At 35.9% G+C, this 25,265-nt stretch overlaps 2 protein-coding genes and 1 non-coding gene across 5 annotated transcripts in view; 2 read left to right on the plus strand and 1 right to left on the minus strand.

Annotated features, from left to right (window-relative positions):
* The window catches only part of LOC106873555 (heme transporter hrg1-A), a 35,159-nt gene extending 24,099 nt beyond the window's left edge, over window positions 1-11,060 (minus strand). For both annotated transcript variants that reach the window (XR_008264353.2, XM_052968599.2), the window contains exon 1: window positions 10,922-11,060. Coding sequence is in view for 1 of the 2 variants with exons in the window: in XM_052968599.2 (XP_052824559.1) it covers window positions 10,922-11,060 (139 nt within the window). In the remaining variant the exon portion in view is untranslated. The remainder of the gene's footprint in view (window positions 1-10,921) is intronic.
* Window positions 11,061-11,110: 50 nt separating this feature from the next.
* The window catches only part of LOC106873540 (spermatid perinuclear RNA-binding protein), a 44,805-nt gene continuing 30,650 nt past the window's right edge, over window positions 11,111-25,265 (plus strand). The window contains exon 1 of one of the 2 annotated variants that reach the window (XM_014920938.3): window positions 11,111-11,170. In XM_014920938.3, coding sequence (XP_014776424.2) covers window positions 11,131-11,170 — 40 coding nt within the window. In that variant the 5' untranslated portion in view covers window positions 11,111-11,130. The other variant, XM_052968600.2, reaches the window with a different exon arrangement.
* LOC128248229 (U6 spliceosomal RNA) lies at window positions 18,633-18,740 on the plus strand. The gene has a single exon (XR_008264515.1). It is a non-coding gene; the product is annotated as a U6 spliceosomal RNA (small nuclear RNA).

The following is a 25,265-nucleotide window of genomic DNA, read 5'->3' on the forward strand; positions in this document are numbered from 1 at the left end:
TGTAACATTACAATGCAAAAATGGTTCACTTTTATTCCGTGACAGCAAAGAACAGCAAGTTTCAAGACAATGTGTCATTTGATGCTCGTTCAGTTCGTGTGGTACCCATCTTGTCCAGCTTCTTTACCTTGCTGATTTATATCAGTTGGTCCAATACAGTTGGAATCGAAACATCAAACTTTGCTATTAACTCACACGTAGTTTGAGATGTATCCCCTTCCACTAGAGGTTCCAGCTCATCATTATCCACCTTGGTCTCAGGTCTACCAAGGGGCTGATTTTCAAGACTGGAACTTCTCAAACGATTGACGTACAGTGCGCTCATTTAACACATCTTTACCAAACACCTCATTGATGCTTTGAGTTGTCTGGAATGCATTGGTTCCACGATGGAACTCATATTCATAAACAACACAAATTTTTGATCTATCCATGTATTCACAAAAATTGATTTACAAGAGAAAGCTTATAATATAATCGGACACCATAAATTGCATTTTGAAAAGTAATGAAGTAACTCTTCAATGTTGTAAAAGAAAGAATTGTCAAGATAAAACATTAGAGTTAACGACTGTTAAATTTGGTGCATAAGAAAATCGGACATTTCATTCTTAATGATATATATATATATATATATATATATATATATACAGGGGTTGGACAAAATAATGGAAACACCTAGCATCATAATGTTGAAATATCTATAAAACCGTCAAAAGTTTGTTTATTTTTATGTTCTTTGATTTATTTTTAGTGTTGCTTAATATGTTTTGCTAAAATTGCTGTTTCTTTTTAGATATCATCAGAAAAAGGTAATTAAAATTCATTCAAATGACAGATCTATTGGACTTTCAAAGAGATCAAATTGTTGGTGCTCGTATGGCAGGTGCTAACATAATGAAAACAGCCACAAAAAAGACAATTAGAAAATAAAGCCAGGCAGACACGCACAAAGATCTGCATATAAATTATATGAGCAATGGGCTTTCGTACAATTTATCTCCATATTTTACTTTCATCAGTCATCTGGAGGCTCTGAGAGAGCAGACACTCAAGCAAAGGCATCATGCAGGGGAATGAAAGCCTCTGTGTGTGTGTGTGTGTGTGTGTGTGTGTGTGTGTGTGCGTGTGTGAGTGTGTGTATTTCTTGCAATTTGTTTATTTTATGTTGCTTCTGTTTATCTAGCTGCGGGGGGGGGGGGGGAGGGAACAGTGATTAGGTTTTTCTGACAGAAAGCCAGTGAGGCTGACCAGCTAATCAAACATACCTTTGATTACATAAGGTTAAAGGTTAAGTTTGATGATGAACAGAAGTTTATTTTGTTAGTAAATTTACTTCGTTGGAAAGTGTGTTGGCCTAGGTATAATGGCTGTGATAGGTAATGATGTGGTTAAGAAGTTTGTTTCCCAAGCATATGGTTTTGGGTTCAATCCCACTATGCAGCAACTTGGGCAAGAGTCTTCTACTACAGCCCTAGGCCAACCAGACCCTTGTGAATGGATTCAATAAATGGAAACTGAAAGAAGCCCAGTGTGTGTGTGTGTGTGTGTATATATATATATATATATATATATATAGTCAATCCCAAAAAACGAAGAACACAAAAAAAACAAAACAAATAACCATGCGAGGACATGGTACATGTAAAGTATTAGCAGACGCTCAGGGAAAGAAAGAAAGGTGGTTTTACGTTTTGAGCAAAGCTCTACTTCAGAAGCAGGAGACAGAGGAAAGTTCATGAGAAAAGGAAGACAGAGGAGAAAAAGAAAAAAAAAAGAATGTATATGTGTGTGTATGTTTGTGTCTCCTTGTCTTGAGATCATGTGATAGTTGTAAACGAGTGCCACTGTTATACAAGTAGTGTCATTCATTTTGAACATTATACAAAAACATGCCTGGCCTTGAGGAAATATTACTCTGCTTGCTAAAGGAAGGATCTGGCTGTAGGAAAATTGCTTCAATAAATCCTGTCCAACCCATGCAAGCATGGAAAAGAGGACATTAACACGATGATGATGATGACGACAACTTCATCAGTATGTTAAACATTGACTGAACATAAAACCTTCATTATTAAGTTCACTCAATGTCTTATTCTGAAATATCATTTCCACTGTGTTGTGGAAATTACTATTAACTGGTTGACTTATTCAAATTGAAGAGTTCAGGGTTCGATACCAACGACCGACTTATCCTTTCCTTCCTCTCTACTCAATGAAACACTCTACACAGAATAAACTTGAAATACTTCATTGCACTCCATTCATTATTAATTTATTATCTCAGAAACAAAGAAATTCCTCCCGTTTCTCCTTCAATACAACCAAAACCTGTCTTATTTGATTATGTAAAGTTGTTCCACTTGAGACACACACACACACACATATGCTCACCAATGAAACATTGTTAGTCATTGTTACAATGTGCAAATATAATGTTACTTAAAAGCTATTCCCCCTCATTGATTACACAGAAATGATTTGATATTTTTTCCTCATTTCTGACGTTAATAAAACTTCAATCAATCAATGATTTGATCAAGTATTGAGAAAACAAACCCCTTTTGTTGAATAAAGACATCACCACCACCACTTCATTTGCTGCTGCTATTTCCAGACAGTAGTAAAAACAGAAATTATTTCAATATTCAGCTCAATTCTAATTCAGGCCAGTTATTTTAAATTAAAAACTAATGAATTAATTAGAAGTGCACTAAGCAGTGCTGAATGAAATGTAGGTGAGTACAATCGTATTTAAAATGTTCATATACACTTGGACATGAAAAGACAAACTGCAGAAATTGTCTCGAGAGGAAAATAAAATCTCCTGATGTCCTTCACAAAGGAGAATTTTCCTCTTGAGACCATTTCTGTAGCATCTGTCTTTTCACGACTGAGTCTGCATGGACATGTTAAGTATAGTTGTCTTCCTGCCTCTGTTCTTCCTCTGCTCTCGAGCACACTTGGAATTAAGCTGATGCCACTGGATTTTGTTGGCTGCCATTTTCTTTGTATCTGGTCATGTGACATTAGCTTCTCTCGTGAGGGTTATGAATTTTCTGTACCATATAGTTTCCAGTCTTTCTCTCTTTCTCCCTCTGGTGGTAGTCATTTGAAAATAGTTTTAGAATGGGGTTGACCTGCTGGTTTTAAGGATCTTGCTGACAGGTCTTGTTTCAGACTAAAATAGTTAGCAATTCCGTCATGTAAAAATTCTTCTCTGGATTAAAAAAAAAAAATCATTAAAGTCATTCTTATTGATTGTTTACACCCATACTCTGTTGGTAGGTATTTTAAGAATCACGTTCTCCATTCCAACAAATAATCCATTGTTTTGCTTTAAACTTAACAACTTGCAATAATTTTTAATCTTATAATCTTTCTGCTCAACAAATGGAACATAAGAAAACAAATAAAAAATAAAACTGGTACTAGAGTGTATAATAAAAAAAGGAGGTTAAAAGTGACCTGTTTTAAATGTGTCGAAAGTTGTGGAGGATTTCAATGGAAAGCATTTTAGTTGGATGTGAAATAACTTTAACATTTAGCCTACAAAAATGTTCTCTCCCTGGGGTTAATCTACAACTGTATTGTAGATTAATATTTTATATTGTGTAAATCAGTGAGATTTTACTTTGTTCAGATTAAACCAATGATACAGTGATGGAAATATATTTTGTCTTTGCAGAGTCTCATTGTAGAAGGCAGACGGTGTGTAGGCAGGAACGGAGCTTGGAGGAAACATCAAGTAGAAATTTGTTTTAAGTAGCTTAGAGAGGGGAATGGTAGTAGTAATGGTTCACACCCATTGGTAGGAGCAGAAGAGAAAAGCAAGCAAATAAACCAAAAGACATTTCTTCAGTAAGACCGCAAGACACAGATATATTGAATATTAACAGTAAGGAGCCATATTGAATTTCTGAACTTTGTTTTTTAAATATGATATTTCCATTCAGAGGGCAGGATGTACTTAGAAAACTTTTCCAAGCTACTAACAGCAATAAGAGCTAAGCTAGAATGTGTTGGAGAGGAATCAGTATATTTACTATTAGACCTGACAAGTGAGGAACCGAAATCTTAGACTATCAGAGGATTTATAATTTGGAGATAGAATGGAAGGAATATTTTATAGACAAGAGACTAGCTAAATGGTAAAAAATACTGCCAAATTAATTCTATATTAGCAGTGCATTCTATGGATACATTCAACAATTTTTTTTTTTAATAGAGAACAATTTTGTAAGAAAAGATTTAGAAGCCATGGTTCTAAGACCATGTATCTTGGTCTGGGGCTTTTCGTTGCAGACTTTGGCACCTTAAATGTCATTAATTACGGTTTTGTGAATATATTTTCTTGGAGATTAAATTTCTTGAAGGTTTTATCCAATTCCAGTCTATTTGACTTTTGGCTCAGGTCCCAGTAACTGTCAAACATTTTCTAGTAATTAGAGGAATTGCCATCTCTACTAAATACATTTTCTTGCCAAATCTTCCATCAATAATTTTGAGTAATATTTTCTAAAACTCTTTAGTGGTAAAGTCACTCATATCCAAAAATAGGAACAGGATATTGGGAGAACAACTATTACAAGACTGTTAATGTAGTTGCTGTCAAATATAAATGGGTTGGTTCTTTAAATTTAGAATTGCAACTGAGAAGAATTATTTATAACAAACATCAATATTATGTAATACACAAGGAGCACAAATATGTTGAACTGGAAGGAGTATCTGCTAAGCTTTAAACTAGGAAGCAATATCTGCTAAGCTTTAAACTAGGAAGCAATATCTATAACATGCAAAACTAGGAGTATTGACAATTTGTTAAGCTTCCGTTTCCAGATTATTGTCTCAAATATATTTGTTTAAATTGTTTTGAATTAATCTGGATTATCTCATAGCTTTGAGATTTCAATAATGTAATTGTTTAGTTTTAGAATGACATTGTAGGGTTGGAGTGAGAGGCTGGATCTGGCCAGTTTCAAGTGTAAAAGAGGTAAAATATTTTGGTCAGTTTGATTTAACTAAAGAGTTAAACTAGAAGGAGTATATACAGTGAGCAAATGTAGCAAGAATATCTACCGTTTTGATATGAAATAAACAAAGAACAGCAGAAAATCTGGAAAATGCAAGGAACATCAAGTGAGGTGAGTGAATGATGTAAAATAATGTGGTGAACACAATATCTTGAACAAGTTAAGACAATAGGTGTATTGAGGCAAAAGAAAGACAACTAAAGATGAAAGGGGGAGTGATTTAGGGGGTTGCTGTTTACTTCTTGCAGTTAGAGATCAACTTTCCTTTCCTATTTTCTCTTCATTTTGTTTTATATTTAATAAAATTTAAATGACACTCAGAATGCAATACATAAATCAAAATTATCTGGTAGTTTTAATTACTCTCTAATAAACTGTGATTGCTTAAGTTTAACCCTTTAGCATTTCAACTGGCCACATCCAGCCCAAATATTCTCCCTGTTTTATGCTCAGGCCAGTCAGATCTGGCCTCTTATACCTACCCTGCAATGTCATTCAAAAAATAAACAATCACAGTATGGAAATCTTGAAGCCATGAGACAACGTGTGATTAATTTGAATCAATGTGAATAAATGAGCATTACATCAGGCTGAGTGATGTGAGTGAGGAAGGAAGTGAATAGTCATATAGAACACACTAAGTATTATTAATATGCATTGCAGAACATCAATCATCACATTGAAATCTCTCTCTCCACTTATCTTAGGGAATATGCCGTTACAGTCCACTTACTCTCTTTTACTTGTTTCAGTCATTTGACTGTGGCCATGCTGGAGCACCGCCTTTAGTCGAGCAAATCGACCCCAGGACTTATTCTTTGGATGCCTAGTACTTATTCTATCGGTCTCTTTTGCTGAACCGCAAAGTTATGGGAACGTAAACACACCACCATCGGTTGTCAAGCGATGTTGGGGGGGACAAACACAGACACACAAACATACACACACACACATATATATATATATATATATATATATATACACAGACACGACAGGCTTCCTACAGTTTCCGTCTACCAAATCCACTCACAAGGCTTTGGTCGGCCCGAGGCTATAGTAGAAGACACTTGCCCAAGGTGCCACGCAGTGGGATTGAACCCAGAACCATGTGGTTTGTAAGCAAGCTACTTACCACACAGCCACTCCTGCGCCTATCTTCTTTATCTTCTTTTACAAAATAGTTTACATTGTGAAGGTAAACTGTTTAGATGTTGATAAGGTGAATAAAAAGGAACCACAGTTTCTTTCAAAAAGGACTCTGACATCATTTTGATGACTGTTTTTCCATACTTGCATGGGTTGGTTGGATGGTATTTGTTGATGTAGATTTGTCCAACCCACACCAGCATGGAAAGTGGACATTAAATGAATGAAGAACTGATGAGATTTTCTACGACTGGATGCCTTCCCTCCTGCTTCCAAGCAAGATGATATTTCCGTTTCACCCGATATGCTTTCATGGCAGACAGGAAATAAACAACACTGCTTGTATGATGGTGACACCCACTTATTACTATCACAGGATGTCAGGACAAGGATACACACACACATAAACAGAGGATGGGAAACTTTCAGTTTCTGTCTATCAAATCCACTCACAGAGTCTTGATTAGCTCATGGCTGTAATACAAGACTCTTGCCCCAGGTGCCACACAATGAGATTGAACCCAAAACTGTGTGGTTGGGAAATAAACTACTTAAACTTAAACCACACTGCCATGCCTCAAACAAATATATCTCCAAGAAATATACAAAAAAAGAAAAGAAAAAAAGAAAAGAATCTAAAATTTGATTGTGTTGGATGAATCTGGTGGCATTAGTAACTGAGCAGAGGCCTTAGTTCACATTTGCCTTAATTGGCACAAGAACTGGTTTCCAATTTTGGTACAAGGCCAGCAATTTAGGGGAAGCAGTAAGTCGATTAATATTTGCACAAAATATCATCCTATTTTAGGGTGAATGATCAATTGTCGGGCAATATGCTGTGCTTGAGAAGACCTGCTGCATCAAATGAAATTGTTGTTGTGGCCAACGCCAGTGGCACATAAAAAGCACCATTCGAGTGTGGCTGATGCCAGTGCTGCCTGACTGGCCCCCATGCCAGTGGCATGTAAAAAGTACCCACTACTCTCTTGGAGTGGTTGGCAGTAGGAAGGGCATTCATCCATAGAAAACCATGCCAGAACAGATTGGAACCTGGTTCAGCCTCCTGGCTTGCCAGTCCATTAAAGGTTACCAACTCTTGTGAAAATGTGTTTATTTAAAAATATGCTTAGAGTCTTGGTTCCCTATCATCCCCTCTGTGAAGCTCAACATTTAAAGATCCTTTCTCCCCATTTCGTCCCACATCTTCCTTCCACAATTAGAGATCAGTACTTCTTGATTCATACAATTGCATGAGCTCTGAATGCTAAAGAGTCGAGTGTATGATATTAGGCTAATCTTGGAATAACATCGTCAAGGAGATTATATCATATGGAAATATGTTAATGACAGACAGAATGAAGGTAATTAATTTAGTAAAATGTTAAATATTGAGAACTATATTAATTATACAAGAATTATGTACATTATTTATATTTGACGGATATTTGTCCTTATCTTGTTTGCTGTTAACACGTTTTGGCTGATATACCCTCCAGCCTTCATCATGTGTTGGAGAAATTTTGAACCTGGGTTCTCATTCTTAAGGTATTTTTTGATGTTATTATTATTATTCAGGTCACTGCCTGGAATCGAACTCGGAATCTTGGGGTTAGTAGCCCACCCTCTTAACCACTACACCATATGCTTGTGGGCAATTATGGAGTGGGATTTCAGGAATGTTATTCTCAATGGGGTCATGTAAACCTAATCTCCAACAATAGTATACACAAATACAAAATCAAGACATATTTAGAAAACACTATCAATATTCCACTCAAACATGAATAATTCACAACCAGAACTCTTAAAGTCTCTATAAATGCTAACTTTCACCATCAATGAGGCTGTCCCCTGGCAAATACACATGGTCAACAAAAGAAAGACTGGCCCTCCTCTCCAGGTCAAAATATTACCCTCCTTTTCCAAATTATTAAACTCTTACAAAGCTCCTTTGAGATCCACAATGGAGACATTTTCTGGTAAAGAAATCTTTCACATTGGAGACTGAGCTTTGGTTGTTGGAAATAAGTTTCTCAAAGGCACTTCCTGTTTCTAGATGAGTTTCTCACTGGATGGACAATGGGCTCTCATATCATCAGCATTGTTTCAAGTTCACTTTTTCATGTTTGCATGGGTTGGACAGAATTTTCTATGGCTGGATATCCTTCTTGTCATGAACCCATACCTGTTTTCAAGCAAGATGTTTCCTCAAGGCCAGACATTTTCATGGGAGGTTTTGGAAATGAACAACACTGCTTGTATGAGAGTGATACTTGTTTACAACTCTCGCACAATTTCAGGAACAGGTGACACATACACACACAAATATGATGAGCTTCTTTTAAATTCTGACTACCAAAACTAGTTGACCTAGGTGCCACACAGTAGGACAGAAGCCAACTTCTTATCTACACAGCTATGTCTATGCCAAGGATTTCAAAATTGTTTACATGTCTGCTATTCAGATAAGTTTGAGTCTCTACAATGATGAATAATATTTTTGGTGAGGTGAAGAGTGATGAACATAGTAAAAAGCATTTCAACACAGAGGCACCTGCTCAAAAACTGGCCATGACCAATTCTTCAAGAACGATAATTTGTCAACATTCTTCAGAATTGTAGAGTTTGGAAAAGGTAAAGAAATGTTTACTTTCCATTTCCACTAGAATTTACCATTCCAATGACATCAGACACGAGCTAGAATTCATTGAATATCTTTGTGGTATGCTGCTTGGATAACAACAACAAATCACAATACCAGTTTTATATTGAGATCCCTGGTTATGAAAGATTTCAAAGAATTGAAATTATTATTGAGGACTTATTACCTTAAACAAGATAAATAAGGGTATCAAGAAAAAAAAAAGAATCCCACCTTGCAATATTTGCTCCAGGTTAATTAAATACCAGTGAAATACTGAGATCGATGGCACTGACTCCCCACCCCATAAATTACTAATCTTGTGTATCTTTAACCCTTTAGCATCCAGATTACTATGTCAAACGTAATGCTAATTCATTCTAAAATGATGTGTTTATTTTTAAGAATGACATTGTAGGGTAGGTGTGAGAGGCCAGATGTGGCCGGTCTAGACATAAAACAAGCAGAATATTTGGACCAGATACGGCCGGTTAAAATGCTAAAGAGTTAAAAACCTTTGTGTGTCTATACTGAAGTGACCCGTTATTTTTTCAGTACTATAACTGTTGTTAGGTACTTAACAAGATTAGTTTAGTTGTTAGGGTTATTGTAATGCTGTTGTTAGTTGCATTTGATCTGTTGAAGAGATATACTGAATTCCCTGTATTGGGTGAGGGTTTGGGTATTTTAGTGAAAGGAATGTTTCTAGTATTGCAGGTGATCTATTTGTATTGGTTACTATCAGACCTTGTAGGTTCCCATTTTCTTTTACCAAGGTTAAGACATTTCACAACTTGTTTAAAATGATTTCTTTTATATCAATACTAAGAATCTCTGCTTCGATCCTTGAACCAGCAACAATGCTTCCAGTATTTACGAGATACCACACTATGGAAGTCACATCACGTTCCAGTTGGGTGAGAATGGTGAAATATCGTTGGAGGACTCCCTTTACAGATGAAAGCATCGAATAACAGAAGCGTTAGGTATCCTCTCTCATTGCTCACTGATCGAAAATTACCTCCTCAAAACGGAAGTACTCCATAATTCAAGAAGTTCTATTTTTACGTTTTACAACGTTCAAATAACAAACAACTGACATTAGTAGATGGAGTTAGGGCAATACGATGTACCGGAAACCAAAGGTGATGGCCATAACTGGATTGTCATTGGTCATGGTAGTTTGCTGCTGAACAAACGACATCCACGTGACAGTTATATATCAACAGTAGCAATAATATTTGTAAATATATTCATTCGATAATTATAATTTTTAGCAGAAGTATATTAATAGAAAGGGTGGTGGTGGGGGAATCATAGTTGATGACAATTGGAGAAGATCAATAAAACTGATTTGGAAGAAGTAGATTTGTCGTTTGGGGTTGTGCCCTTCTCTCGAGAAAATGTACAAAAAGTAACGAAGGCATTTATTCTTTAAATTATGTCGAAGTGTACACACACGCAATCTGCAACAAGGTATTTTCAGATGAATGAAGCAAATGTGAACACTAAAACGTCAATAAGGATTCGATCTGCGATTTCAGTGCAAAAATTTAAGACGTGGGTGGCAAGAGAAGACATCCTATTGCGATTTCCAAATAAGCAAAATTAAAGAAACACAAATAATACGACATAAACAGTTAATATATTTGGAATTGTTTAGGATATAATGACAGCAAAAATATTTAACATATGGGAATTATGTAAGAAATATTTTGTTAAGTTAGGGGTTAGTAGCTTTTAATTGTGGAATAAAAAAGGAAACGTCAAAGAAAAAGGAGTTAATTTAATGTAAGATATTCTTAGGAAAAAAAAACAAAAAAATAAACAATAACATAGCAGAATATAAATAGTTGAAAATACGAAAACTATCATCTAATAAATTGGAACCATGAAATATTTTAAGCAGCATTGACTTATTAACGAACATATATTAAAACAATAAATAAATCTAGTTTAATAGATATTATTTTGAAGAAAGAGTTTTGGCTTTTCCCATCTTGTTTACAATAAATTTACGACGTTTATAAGCGAGAAGCGTGGTTTATTAATAAACACTTTCAGTGGGTGAAATGAAGAGCAATATCAATTGACAAACCTGATAGAAGGCCCCACAGAGCAGTATTCCAGTTGTGGAATTTAATTCCAAAGACAAAAACCACTGATAATCCGACCAAAATGCCAAGAAGAGAGAAAAATATTCTCAGCTTCATGACAATGCCTGAAACTGACGCCATTGTTTCAACGAGATCTTCTGAGTCTCGTTTGGTGTGTTAAGTCTCGTGAGATCTCATTCATCTTATTTCTATGGCGGCTACAAGTGCTATGAATATGGAAGTCGAACGAGGTAAATATTTTATGAACAATTATACTTTTTTTTAAGCTACTGGCGGAAATATTTTACTTTATATTTTTATTCTTTCACTTAATCTTGTTGATTTATTTACCGGTGACATCTACTACTTGTTCCCGTTTATTGACCGTCGTTGTTACTTGTTCGGCGACGATGGTAGTGCTGGTGGCGGAGGAGGAGGAGGGAAGTGCTTGTAATTGTTAAAATTGGTGGCGGCGGCACCACCAACGACGACGATTTATGCAAATTTTCCAATATCTGCTTGTCTTGGGTTCCTACCTCGTCCATTATACGCCACTAACAATATCAGCAGCAGCAGCGAACGTGTGTATTATAGAATCACGTTAGCGGCTTCCTTAATCCTATTGTTAGCCTCTCTGTTCCTTCATTTCCTTTATATATCAATCTATAATACTAATAACCCGTGTTAGTTATTGAATAATTTCCCCAACTAAACCCCTGCCTCCATAAAAAAAAAAGCAATGCGGGATCTACATATCTCCAAAATGAAGGATCTCTCTTTAGGTAGGTAATTGTAAAGACCTTAATTTCTTAAATCGTTTGTTATCCTCTTTCCTTAATTAATCTTCTCTCATTCCGCTTAAACTCTCCTCCCCAAACCGTTAACATTCTCAGTAGTTTCTTACCTTTTTAATATTATTTCGCTTACTTTTGATTTAAAATTTATTAAATTTACGATGTTTTTATATAAATATATTTTCTTCAATACATATTTTATTGTTTGACTGCTCTGCTTTATGTAACCAGTATTAAAATTGCCAAAAATGGTGTTTGCGATCTTGTCTCTATTCAATATCGTTTTTGTTTTATTTAACTATCTGTATTGCTTTGACTTTTGTATATTTGAAATTATCCGACAAAACCGGTATTATAAACCTGAATATTAAATATCCTTTTCTCAATGCCGACTCGTATCTATTTCACCCGGCTAACCTATATTTTATCACTTTTAATGCCTTTTCAATAATGATTACGCCGTTTCTAATTTTAATTTCTCTTAATTTTCACCGCCAAACCCAGTATATTGTGTATATTAAAGCATCTTGTTAATTTCTTTTGTTATTATAGTTTTCTTCATCACGTTTATTCTCTGCATCAATATTTCTTTATTATTTAATTTCTTAGACATCTTGCTCAATTCCCCAAGCACTCCCTTAATTTTTTTTTCTGGATGGTCTAATCAATAAAGACGCAAAAATATAAACGTGTGTGCGCGCGTTATATATATATATATATATATATATATATACGATCAATACTGAAATTGCATATTTCTAAATAGAGAAAAAAAAGGGAAAAAACCCGTTATATCTCAGACAAGTTTTTTTCCCCATCATCCACCGTCTCTTCGTGCCATGTGCTGTTTTATCTAATGTTTAGTGTTCGTCTACTCAGCATATCCCCGTTTTACTCTGACCTTCACTCTTCATAACTATTTAATATATTCAAAATTTACTTTTGATATTTTAAAGAAAATAATAACTTAAATCATATCTTGATCGCCCTTTATTTTGTTATAAAAACGAAATGGCGGGGTAGGTTTTAATAATCAATAATTTCTTTCATCTCCAGTCGTTAGTACGTTCACTTCCATATCTTCTCATTTGTCAGAAAAAGTCCTCTCTTCCCGCTGTCTGTTGAGAAAAAAAAAAAAAGACTCCCCCCTCATTTCAAACTGATAATTTTATTCTTGTATTTCTTTCACTTTTCTAAAAATTACTTCATGTTTAACTAGAAATTGTTTTCACGTCTTTCAATAGTTTGTCGTGAAATATTGCCGCCTAAAACCTGCCAACATTATTACTTTTTCTGATGTTGCTCTTAAAAAATTAGTGATGGAATAAAAATCATAGTTCTTATAGATGAAACGTCTTCTTACTTAGTTTAAAACAACATAAGTTATATAATTATTCAGTTTCCATTGCTTGGTGTAATATTTGAGATTTAAACTGATGTCTATAAAATCTCTTAATTTATATTTCGATTTGGTTGACATTGATGTCTGGAATATCAACCTTCTAAAATGTTTTCAACAAAGCAAGAATGCATATATTATTATGGTTAAACGAAAGTAAATCTAAATTGCAAATCTAATTAGTTATTATTCACAATTTCTTTAAAACGCAATCATTGTTCATACCGCAGACTGGGGGTTGAATTTAAATGTTTTTGTCATCACAACCCCCCCCCCCAAACTAAAATCGATTGCTGAGACAGTGGATTTTTCGTTTTAGAGAGATGTTATACAGCTTTCTTACAATGAATCTTTCTGTTGGTTCAGACCTTATGAATTTGATCTTGGTATATATATCAAACTTCTTTTTTTTTTACTAGAATCCAGCATGCTGTTTAATTTTCGAGTATTTAAATTTGGCATCAAGTTGTGGGGATGGTGATGATGAGATGAAACAAAACTGTGAATTATTAAAACAATTCCTGAATTATACAAACCTGAGCAGAGTTTCTGTTAAGACAGGAGATGGCTTTGCAAGATGACAGGAAGCTGGACCCAGTGTTTTCTGTGAAGTGTCTAGGTACTTCTTCAGTTGAAATACTCTCATTTCTTAAGATACAATGCCATTTAGACAGAGCAAAAGGAAGCATCTTTACATTGTTTGGTTGGCTCACAACCTATTATTGTAAAGAATGATTCATTGGACATGTTGCATTTGCAGGACAAAAGAAGGGATAGTCGTGACTGGAACAACCTTTGATCATAAGTTGACTGAACCAGGACCGACCTGTGGCTAAACAGCTGGAGTTTCTTTTGAAAAAGCGATAGTTTGCAGTTGAAGTGCAGATAAAAGCAATTAGACATGATTTGATTAAAGCTGTTAATTAAAAAACTAAGTAAATAAAAATAACAGAAGTCTGACTGTAATTATTTGGTGTTTTAAGTTTAGCAGACTTTTGGCCATCATATGGCACTTGAGGGCGAGTGGCAGGTGCCAGTTTTCACTTCTTATTTGAAAGTGCAATGAGAAAGTCTCTGTATGGTTATTTGGCCTGCTAGAAATAGTGACCAAATAAATGTCCCTTTCATCAGCAAAATAAGACAGGATGGTCACAGTTTGGATATCATTAAGCGTCAGTCTACTCAGTGAGGGCTGAAATGGATCTACCAAGTTCATAGTTAAATCATTAACAGTAGGAATGACATTTACATCAAACAAAATGAATGTAACAAAATTGTCATGGAAACAAATAGATAACATGTATCATATTGTGAACAATTTTTTTTATGTATATGTTTTGTTATGCTAGATTCTTAATTTGAAATCATGTGTTGTATTTGGGGAGGGTCATTTTGCCAATAAACACACACTTTAGTTGATCTTCATTTTAGCTTTATTACCTCTGCCTTAAAGTGGAGATATTGTTTTCATTTGTGTTTGTTTGTCCATGGACAAGATATCTCAAGAACTGCTGGATGGATTTGGAGGAAACTTTCAGGGATGTTTGGCCTCATGACTGGCACAAACTGATTAGATTTTGAGATCAGTCTGGTGCCGGACAAAGATTCTGGATTATTTGTTATATTTACTTTACATGAAGTAGAGCAGTTGGTTTCATTTTTAGTATTCTTGTTTGTGAGAGCGGTCGAGTTTATTTCAGATATTCTCATTTTAAATATCTTCAGCTAATTGTTGACAGGATGTGGAGGTTTGCGCTCTCTGAGTGCTCTTGTTATTATTATTAGTGATTGCTTATTTATCATTGCTTTCTTCATACATTCTATTCTTCAGTGACTATCTGTTTTCCTGTGTGATGAAAGAACTCTGACAATAAACTAATAATAATAATGATAAAGCTAAAGTGAAGATCAAGTAAATAGTGTGTGTGTGTTAATTGGTAAAATGACTGTACCCACTGTCAACAGTTTATTGTATTAGAACCTTATTTAGAAGTACCTAGTAGATAGAGACACAGAAAAAAGCAACAGGCCTACTTATTGCACTCGGCCCAACATTAACGACCAATTTAGTTGTACAATGTACTTTTTTTGTTGCCATATTTCTGTGGAAATAAACATTGCTTGCTTCAGTTAATGATGAATTTAGTAAAATAACTTTCATTATTAAGCTGGTGTTTGGAACATAAATTAGCATAAAATTTTGATGGAAGGTTTTAATTAATCCTTCAGCATTTAAACTGACCAGATCCAGCCCAAGTATTCTATTTATATTCAAACTGGTCAGATTCAGCGTCTCACACCTTTCCAATAGACAATTACATCATTGAAATCTTGAAACTATGAGATAATGCATGATTAGTTCAAAGCATTTTGAATAATAAGTATTACATTTGACAAATCGATGTGAATGCTAAAGAATTAAGATAGGTTTAAAATGGAGTTTATATCATAGAACCAGGGTTGGTTTCTGGCAGATTGATATTGAAAAGGGTTGTGAAGTTGTAACAGTGATCTGGAAAGTGAGGCCTGTTTCGTCTGTCACATTGCTATTTGTTTCACCTCCTAATATTCATTAAAGTCTTAATAGCTAATTGGCTGGGCACTCTGTTGATTCGATCAATGGAACAGCCTGTTCATGAAATTAACATGCAAGTGGCTGAGCACTCCACAGGCGTACTTATCCATCACACATTGAATGCAACAAGGCTGATCCCATTGAATTACAGGTACTAGCTGAGTGGACTGGAGCAATGTGAAATAAGGGACCCAATGTGCTGCTGGAATCAAGAGCCAAATGCACTAATAAGCCATCATTTGTTAACGAATTAATATAATTACCATTTTTGAGAAAAATACTTAACCTGTTTTTTTTTTTGTCTTTATGAGCGTGCCCCCCACCCTGTATTCTTCGATTTGCCTTGTTTCTCTTGGTTGAATCTCCTCTTTGTTGATTTCTTCCAAACAAAGGAATATTGTTTTCTATTTATTTTAAAACATGGATTCCTCCCCACCCCCACCCCCACCTTCTTTCATTCCAACATTTCCGTCTATGATTATAGATTTTTGTTTAAAAATATTTCTTTAGTAATTGTACTCTTTGACTGGAGTTTTATTTTGTGCATGACTAAGTTTTATGAAGCAATTCTATCCTGGTGCTTGATTTAAAAAAAAACTGCAGTTAACTTTTAATATTAAAAACTTAATTTGTTTTCTGAAAACTGCTGGCTATAAATATATTGCCTTAAGTGGTTGTGTTTAGTGGATTGTTTAGTGCAAAAATATGTAAATGTCATATAAAACTTAGTAGTATGATAAAAGCCATTGTGCTGTAAATTCTGGTTCTTTTGCCTCTTGATATTATAACTAATATTGTATGCATATATATATATGTATATATATGTATGAAAATAATTAATCTAATTTTTATGTATGATGAATTAAGACTACAGATTGTAGAAGGCGTCTGAAGAATTGACATTTATCGACTTTAACTGATAATGTCATTGGTATAGAGCCTTGGTAATAAATAAAATGTGAAAGTCTGGCAATGATGAAGCTTTCTAAACAAATGAAAACAACACTAAAATACAGACACAAAATCTGGAGTTGGAACTGTATTTTGAAATGGTGTTCCTTCATCCCTTGTGTGTGGTTACAAATATTGACTTTTGCTGGGTTTCAGATTTTCAAAAACTTGCAAAATGTAATAAAAGTAAACAGAGAAATAACTTAATTTTAATAAATTGAAGCTTACAAGTGATTGAGAATATTTCTTGATGGAATTCATAAATGAACAACAGTATTGCGTTCCAAGTGAAAAAAACCAAAAAAAAAACCAACTACTTGTATTCGGATGTTGTTTTAGAAGTATGGTTTCCGTATATATCTGGTTTCTATGACCTCAGAAAGTTTGGAAATTAACTTATGGCTTGGCTGATTAAAGAAACAGCTTACCGAGTATGGGGAATAACTTTGGGAGTATATTTCTGCCATCATGGGTAGTAGTAGTAGTAGTAGTAGTAGGTGGGGAATGCACTGTAACAGCACATCACTGCATCCACCATTTATTGGTGATTCCTGATTACTCCTGGTGGATGGTGTCTCTGCAATACTCAAGCAACGAACCCTCCAATCCATGGATCTCTTTGGTTTGTTGTTACTGGTGAGGGCTCTTATGAGGTCGGCATGCAAATCCTATGTCAACCTCTTTTACGACAAGTAGAAGAAATGTTGGGTCTCTTCTTTGACATGCTGGTCCCTACACAGCACTGGGGCAACATGAAGTGTAGTTTCTCAGCAGCACACCATGTTGCCTGGTCTGGGAATTGAACCCATGATCTGACCATCATGAGTGGAACACCCAACCACTAGGCCATAGACCTTCACACGGTTAGTACCACAGGTAATATCAGGAAATATGATCTATGTACTATAATTATAATTTTGACTTTTATTAAATTTCTTGGTACTTATGCAAAATAATGAAATACTAATTTTCAGAAGAAAAACTATTTGTTCCTTTTAAATAAAATGATATAAAATGGCTTCTCATTTGTATAACTCATCCCATAACTACTGTTATTTAATCCTTCTTCTCCTCCTTCTCTCTCGTGTGTGTGTGTGTGTATAGCACTTCTTTACTCCTTGCCTGCCACTAAACCTTATCTGCACCTCTTATGTCAACTCTCTCTGCATCTCTTTTTTTTACTTTCTCTCCAAACAATGCAAAGTGTGACTCTTATTATTATTATTATTATTATTATTATTATCATTATTAGCCTGCTGGATGAAATGTTTAGTGTTTTGCCTGTTGCTACGTTGTAAGTTCAAATTCTGCCAGGGATGACTTTGCCTTTCATCCTTTGCGAGGAGGGACGATAAAATAGGTGCCGGTGTAACACTGGGATCAATGTAATCAACTAGTCCCCTCCCCCCAAATTTCAGGTCTCCTGCCTTTAGTAGAAAGGATTATTATTATTAAGGTGGTGAGCTGGTGGAAGCATTAGCACACCAAGCGAAATGTTTGGTGGCATTTTGTCCATTTCTGAGTTGAAATTCCGCTGAAGTCGACTTTGCCTTTCATCCCTTCAGGGTTGAGAAAATAAGTACCAGTTGAGTACTGCAGCTGATGTGATCAATTAGTCCCCTCTCCCGAAATTGCCGGCCTTGTGCCAAAAATTGAAATCCTTATTATAATGGTTTTAAATTTAATAGAGATTCCAATAAGATATATTTTTGGCTCAGTTCTTGGAAAGCCATTTTGTCAATTGAATCAACTTAACTGAGAAATGAAAGTCTGCATTAATCTGAGCTGGATCTCAGTCTCAAGGGAAGTGATTAGTTTAGAAATTTAACTGAATCTTAATTAGTTCAATACTTTTGATGGCTAATGATTCTCTGGTTGTTAAATAATCTGGGAATTACTAAGGTTCAGATCAGAGGTTCTCAACCCTTTTTTTGCCTGTTGACCCCTTTGATTCTTATTTTACTCTACTGGACCCGAATAAGCATTCAGTGTTTAAAAAGGGTCCCCTTATATTTTTATAGTTAAATGGAACAATACAGAAAAGGTTAGTGTGGCCCCTGCACAAGGATGACATGCAAATTCATGAAACAAGGCATATTTTTCTTGTGGGTGCTGGTGCCACATAAATGCACTTGTGCCAGTGGCACGTAGAATGCACCCAGTCCACACTCTGTAAAGTGGTTGGCGTTAGGAAGGGCATCCAGCTGCAGAAACCCTGCCAAAACAGACGTGGAGCCTGGACAGCTCTCCAACTGGCCACCTCCTGTCAAACTGTCCAACCCATGCCAACGTGGAAAGTGGATGTTAAATGATGATGATTAGGAATTGTATAAAAAAATTTTTAATATTTTGTCTATTGTAGCAGTAGAAACAACTTAATGCTCATATGTGGACCAATGGTTTGGATAATAGCCAGGTCAAACAGTAAATGCTGTATAGTTTTTGTTTGTCTGTCTTTTCTTTTTTTTCTTTTTTGTAATGGCTAGTTTTCCATGCTTCCATGGGTTAGATGAATATATTATGGAAGCATTGTGTTACAGCTGGATGCTCTTTCTGTTGCTACCCATTGCTAATTCTTCAAGTGTGAGGTCATTTACTCCACACAGCTGAAAACTGACTGACCGCCTCCTGCCGTTGCACTTTCATATAAGCAATTGCCGATGTAAACAAACGCATGGTTCCATGCACACATATATCTATATGTTTATATATATATATATATATAAAATTTATAAAGAATATTCAAAAGGAATATGTTATTGAACTTATATTAAGTGCTCTATTACTTTGAGCAAATAGATATATATATGTTTTTATATTATTAATAAAATTATTAATAATATTCACAGGAAATCAATATTCAAATTTCCAAAAGATATATGTTGAATATGACAGTAATATTTTGAATTATAATTAAATTAAAATTAAATATATATAAAAAATATAAATGTATATAAAAATACATGCGTACGTAAATGTATATAAAAATGTATGCGTAATTGAATTCTGGGACTGACATCAACTTGTTCTGCTATGTCAGAGGTGTTGCAACAAGGATTATCCTTCATACTTAGCAAAGAGAAGGGTCATGTCAGAATGCCCTGGTTGACTTGAGCAAGGTGATGTGGACTCTTCCCCTCTCTAGTGAATTGCACAATCACTCTATTAACTGTAGAAATCTTGGCATAATTTAAACAATCACATATGGAACCTGGAACATAAAAATGTCCATTAATAAAAAAAAATATAAACCATTACAAGTTAAAATAAGCATAAGACAATGTTTTATTGGGTGTCTATTTACTTCTGTCATGTCTGTGTATATCTTGCTACATACACTGTAGCCTTTGTTTCCCTCTACCAAATCCACTCGACGCTTTGCTTGGCTCAGGGCTGTAGTAAACACTTGTCCAAGATAGCACACAGAGTGGGGTTGAACCTAAAACCATGTGGTTGGCAAGTGGACTTCTCAACCACAATCATGCCTGAACATGATTTTATATTTTAAAGATTTTATACTTCTCTTATAATAAAGTCAATTATTCAATTATTTTCGTGTGTAAGCTTTTTCAATTCAGTGGCGCTTTTAATTTGGACATGGTTTGGTGGAAACTTATCCAAGGTGGTTTAAATTTGGACAAAGACTTCACAATATTTTGGTGTAGAATTTCTTAATTTCCAGCTATTTTAAGAATGAACCGTTATTCCCACTGAAATTGAGGTTGTGGAATCAGTTGATATATCTTTATCGTGTGCTGCTTTTAAGAAGCTTGAAGCAGGGAATAACTTGGCAAAGTTTCCTGAAAAGTGCCTACAAACTAGATCTAATCTTTATCTTCAAAAGATATTCTATTTAATGATGTTTTTAAATGTTGCTTTCTATATTAGACGTTGTTTTTGGTTCACTTGACTTTGTCTGATGCTCCACAAAATTCTTCTGTTAGAAACAGCTGGAATATAATCTTCTCTGATTCATACTCAAGAACATTAGAGAGTTGCAATGATATATTGTTTCTTCCCTACATTAATCTCTCTCTCTCTCTTTGTATATGTGTGTGCTCAAGTGAAAGGCCAAATGCAGTTAAATGGGGGTGGGGGTTTCTCATTAGCTTTCCAAACCAAAGAGTATTATATGCATCTCTTATGACTAGAATGATACTAAGCAAATTAGTGATCATACAGCAATTTGAGTTTAAAAGCATCTAAAATATTGTGTATGTTTGTATATAGGGTGTTTGGACAAAATAAAAGTATTTTTAAACTCCAAAAATATCAACTAGAATATATGGCTGGGAGATAAAAGTTCACTGAAAGTAACCCCCTGTTCACCTTCCATCGTGGCCTCAAGATGGATCTGGAACCTGGCGCATGTGTTTCTCACTGTGTGCTTGGGAAGATCTTTGAACACCTCCTTGATATTGACTACTGGCTAGTGGTTGGTGTCTTTCTCAAATGTGACCCACACAGTAATCCATGGGATTGCAATCTAGGGAATTAGGAGGTCAGAAATTGGGTCTGGTGAAGTTGTAGAAATTCTCTGACAACCACTTCTGACTCTTTCCACAGGTACGGCAAAGAGCCGATTCCTGCTGCCAGACATATGACCTTCAAGCTGCAGTAGCTCCACAAAGCTGTCTGAATTGAGCCTAAAGCCCTGTTCAAAGATGTGGCAATGAATCCTGGCATATGGACAGTCAAAATGATTGCTGTGTCCCTTCCTGCTGGCCATGGCTTCTTAGTTTCTGCTGCAGCTGTCCATGTCATGTCTTATAGTGTTTAGTGTCCACAGAGCATTGAGCAGCAGTCATGGTATTGACATTTTGATACTTGGCAAGAATCATCGTAATGCAGGTAACTCTTTTCCAACATTCAGAGGAAAGTTGGAAGCTGCACAACATCTATTAAAAAAATGTATTCTGAGATATCTGTTTGTTCCCCTTCATTCAATGGTTTTGTTAGGCCCAACAAATGAGGGTTATTTACTATCTTTACAACATTACTATCATTCGAACATTAGGCCTCACCAAGGCAATGACTAGTGACCAAAACCTTTGGAAATACGCTGTGTGTGAGAAGACCTGGCTAACCGAGTGAGACCATAACACGTGGCCTATGCCAGGGCTATAACCAGCCCACTTATGCGTACCTTTCCTTCATTGGACACTAAACTCTGCTTGCGAAGACCTGTTGAGGCAAGTTAAATTGAAATCAAATCAAATTTGCAAATTCGATGACTGGCACCTGTGCCAGTGGAGCGCTAAGAGCACCATCCGAGCGTGATCACTACCAGAGCAGCTGACTGGCTTCTGTGCTGGTGGCACGTAAAAAGCACCATTTGAGCATGTTCATTACCAGCGTTACCTTACTGGCACGTGAAAAAACATTCGAGCGAGGTCGTTGCCAGTGCCACTGGACTGGCTCCTGTGCATGTGGCACGTAAAAAACACCACTTGAGCATGGCCATTGCCAGTACCGCCTGACTGGCCCTCGTGCCGGTAGCATGTAAAAGCACCCGCTTACACTCTCTGAGTGGTTGGCGTTAGGAAGGGCATCCAGCTGTAGAAACTCTGCCAGATCAGATTGAAGCCTGGTGCAGCCATCTGGTTCGCCAGTCCTCAGTCAAATCGTCCAATCCATGCTAGCATGGGAAGCGGACGTTAAACGATGATGATGATGACAATATTAAAACTCTGTTCTTAAACCCACTAGTATGCAGGGAGCCCAAATTTAGAATTCATCAGTAATTTTTTCTTTTTCTTATTCCTTACCTTTCACTGATGAAAGGAACAGTACTATATCAAATGTGTGACAGGTCCAATCTTGCTCAGAAACGATATCACTTAACTACAAACAACATTGAAATATTGTTCTAACCATATTCTCCAATCCAAGCTCATTTTCTCCAATTAAATCAGTGAGAAATAGCAAATTGACATGCTCTTATATATATATATAAAGTGTGTATTTATATATATATATATATATATATATATATATATATATATATATATATATATATATATATATAAAGTGTGTATTTATATATATATATATATATATAAAGTGTGTATTTATTTATATATATATATATATATATATATATATATATATATATATAAAGTGTGTATTTATATATATATATAAAGTGTGTATTTATATATATATATAAAGTGTGTATTTATATATATATATAAAGTGTGTATTTATATATATATATAAAGTGTGTATTTATATATATATATAAAGTGTGTATTTATATATATATATAAAGTGTGTATTTATATATATATATATATATAAAGTGTGTATTTATATATATATATATATAAAGTGTGTATTTATATATATATATATATATAAAGTGTGTATTTATATATATATATATATAAAGTGTGTATTTATATATATATATATATAAAGTGTGTATTTATATATATATATATATAAAGTGTGTATTTATATATATATATATATAAAGTGTGTATTTATATATATATATATATATATATATATAAAGTGTGTATTTATATATATATATAAAGTGTGTATTTATATATATATATACATATAAAGTGTGTATTTATATATAAAAGAAACAGGCTTGGAAGGACTGGAAGAACGGTGGTAGCAGGGAATTATACCAATGTGCCAGAAGGGAGGCTAGGCGACAGGTTTATTTAGCCAGAGGGGAAGCAGATAAGGAAAGATTTGCCAATGTTCTGCGCCGTGAGGACCAAAGACTCGAGGTATTTCGTGTTGCAAGACAGTGTAGGAGAGAGAATAGTGATGTTGTAGGAGAGAAATGTGTTCGCATGGATGATGGTACGCTTGCACTAAATGAGGATGCAAAGAAAGAGGTCTGGAGATGCCACTACGATAGATTGCTTAATAAAGAGAATGAATGGGAGGAAGAGAGCCTGCCGTATGTCGACCCAATAGAGGGACCAGCTATCCGAGTTGATAGTACCGGGGTAGATAAAGCAATTAAGAGTATGAAGACCGGGAAAGCCCCTGGCCCATCAGGAATCACTGCAGAGATGCTCAAAATATCTGGCAGTGTTGGCTATAGCCTAGTCACCCGTATTACGAACCAGGTGATACACGAAGGAGTCATACCCAATGACTGGTGTAGCAGCATCATAGTCAACTGCTACAAAGGTAAAGGTGACACCTTAGATACAAATAATTACAGAGGCATCAAGCTGTTAGATCAGGTTATGAAAGTTACAGAGAGGGTCATAGCCCAACTAATTAGGGAGCGAATCAATTTAGATGAGATGCAGTTTGGGTTCGTGCCAGGTAAAAGCACTACTGATGCCTTATTTCTAGTGAGACAGCTGCAGGAGAAATACCTAGCTAAGGATAAACCTCTGTACCTGGCTTTCGTTGACATGGAGAAAGCCTTTGACAGGGTCCCCCGATCCCTTATCTGGTGGTCAATGAGGAAACTTGGGATAGAAGAATGGTTAGTGAGAGCAGTGTGAGCCATGTACAGAGATGCTGCCAGTAAGGTGAGGGTTGGAAATGAGTACAGCAATGAATTCCGGGTGGGGGTCCACCAAGGTTCCGTCCTCAGCCCCCTCTTATTTATCATAGTCCTCCAGGCAATCACAGAGGAGTTCAAGACAGGTTGCCCCTAGGAGCTCCTCTATGCTGATGACCTTGCCCTAATTGCGGAGTCACTATCAGAACTAGAGGAGAAGTTTCAGGTGTGGAAGCAAGGTCTAGAATTGAAGGGCCTTAGAGTCAACCCAGCTAAAACCAAAATCCTAATAAGTAGGAAGGTAGATAAAACACAAACCCCTTCAGGTAGATGGCCCTGCTCAGTATGTAGAAAAGGAGTAGGTAGTAACTCTATAAGATGTACCCGGTGCAAGCTATGGACACATAAGAGGTGCAGCAACATCAAAGGCAGGTTAACTAGCAAGTTAGTTTTTGTTTGTGGCAGATGTTCAGGTGCAATAAAGACTGTAAACAAACAGGAAACAACTTCTATCTCATTCCAGGGTGAAAAACTAGAGGTAGTCGATAGCTTCCGCTATCTGGGCGACCAAGTTAGTAGTGGGGGTGGGTGCGCTGAAAGTGTAGCTGCTAGAATAAGAATAGCCTGGGCAAAGTTTAGAGAGCTCTTACCCCTGCTGGCGACAAAGGGACTCTCACTCAGAGTAAAAGGCAGACTGTATGACGCATGCGTACGAACAGCCATGCTACATGGCAGTGAAACATGGGCTGTAACTGCTGAGGACATACGTAAGCTCGCAAGGAATGAAGCCAGTATGCTCCGTTAGATGTGTAATGTCAATGTGAATACCCGTCAGAGTGTAAGTATCTTGAGAGAAAAGCTGAACATTAGAAGCATCAGTTGTGGTGTGCAAGAGAGACGATTGCGCTGGTATGAACATGTGGTGAGAATGGATGAGGATAGCTGCGTGAAAAAGTGCCACACCCTAACAGTTGAGGGAACCCGTGGAAGAGGTAGGCCCAGGAAAACCTGGGCTGAGGTGGTGAGGCAAGACCTTCGTACATTGGGCCTCACCGAGGCGATGACTACTGACCGAGACCTTTGGAAATGTGCTGTGCGTGAGAAGACCCGGCAAGCCAAGTAAGATCGTTGCCAGTGCCCCTGG

The sequence above is a fragment of the Octopus bimaculoides genome, chromosome 6, assembly GCF_046866305.1.
Source record: "Octopus bimaculoides isolate indiv1 chromosome 6, ASM4686630v1, whole genome shotgun sequence".
Lineage (NCBI taxonomy): Eukaryota > Metazoa > Mollusca > Cephalopoda > Octopoda > Octopodidae > Octopus > Octopus bimaculoides.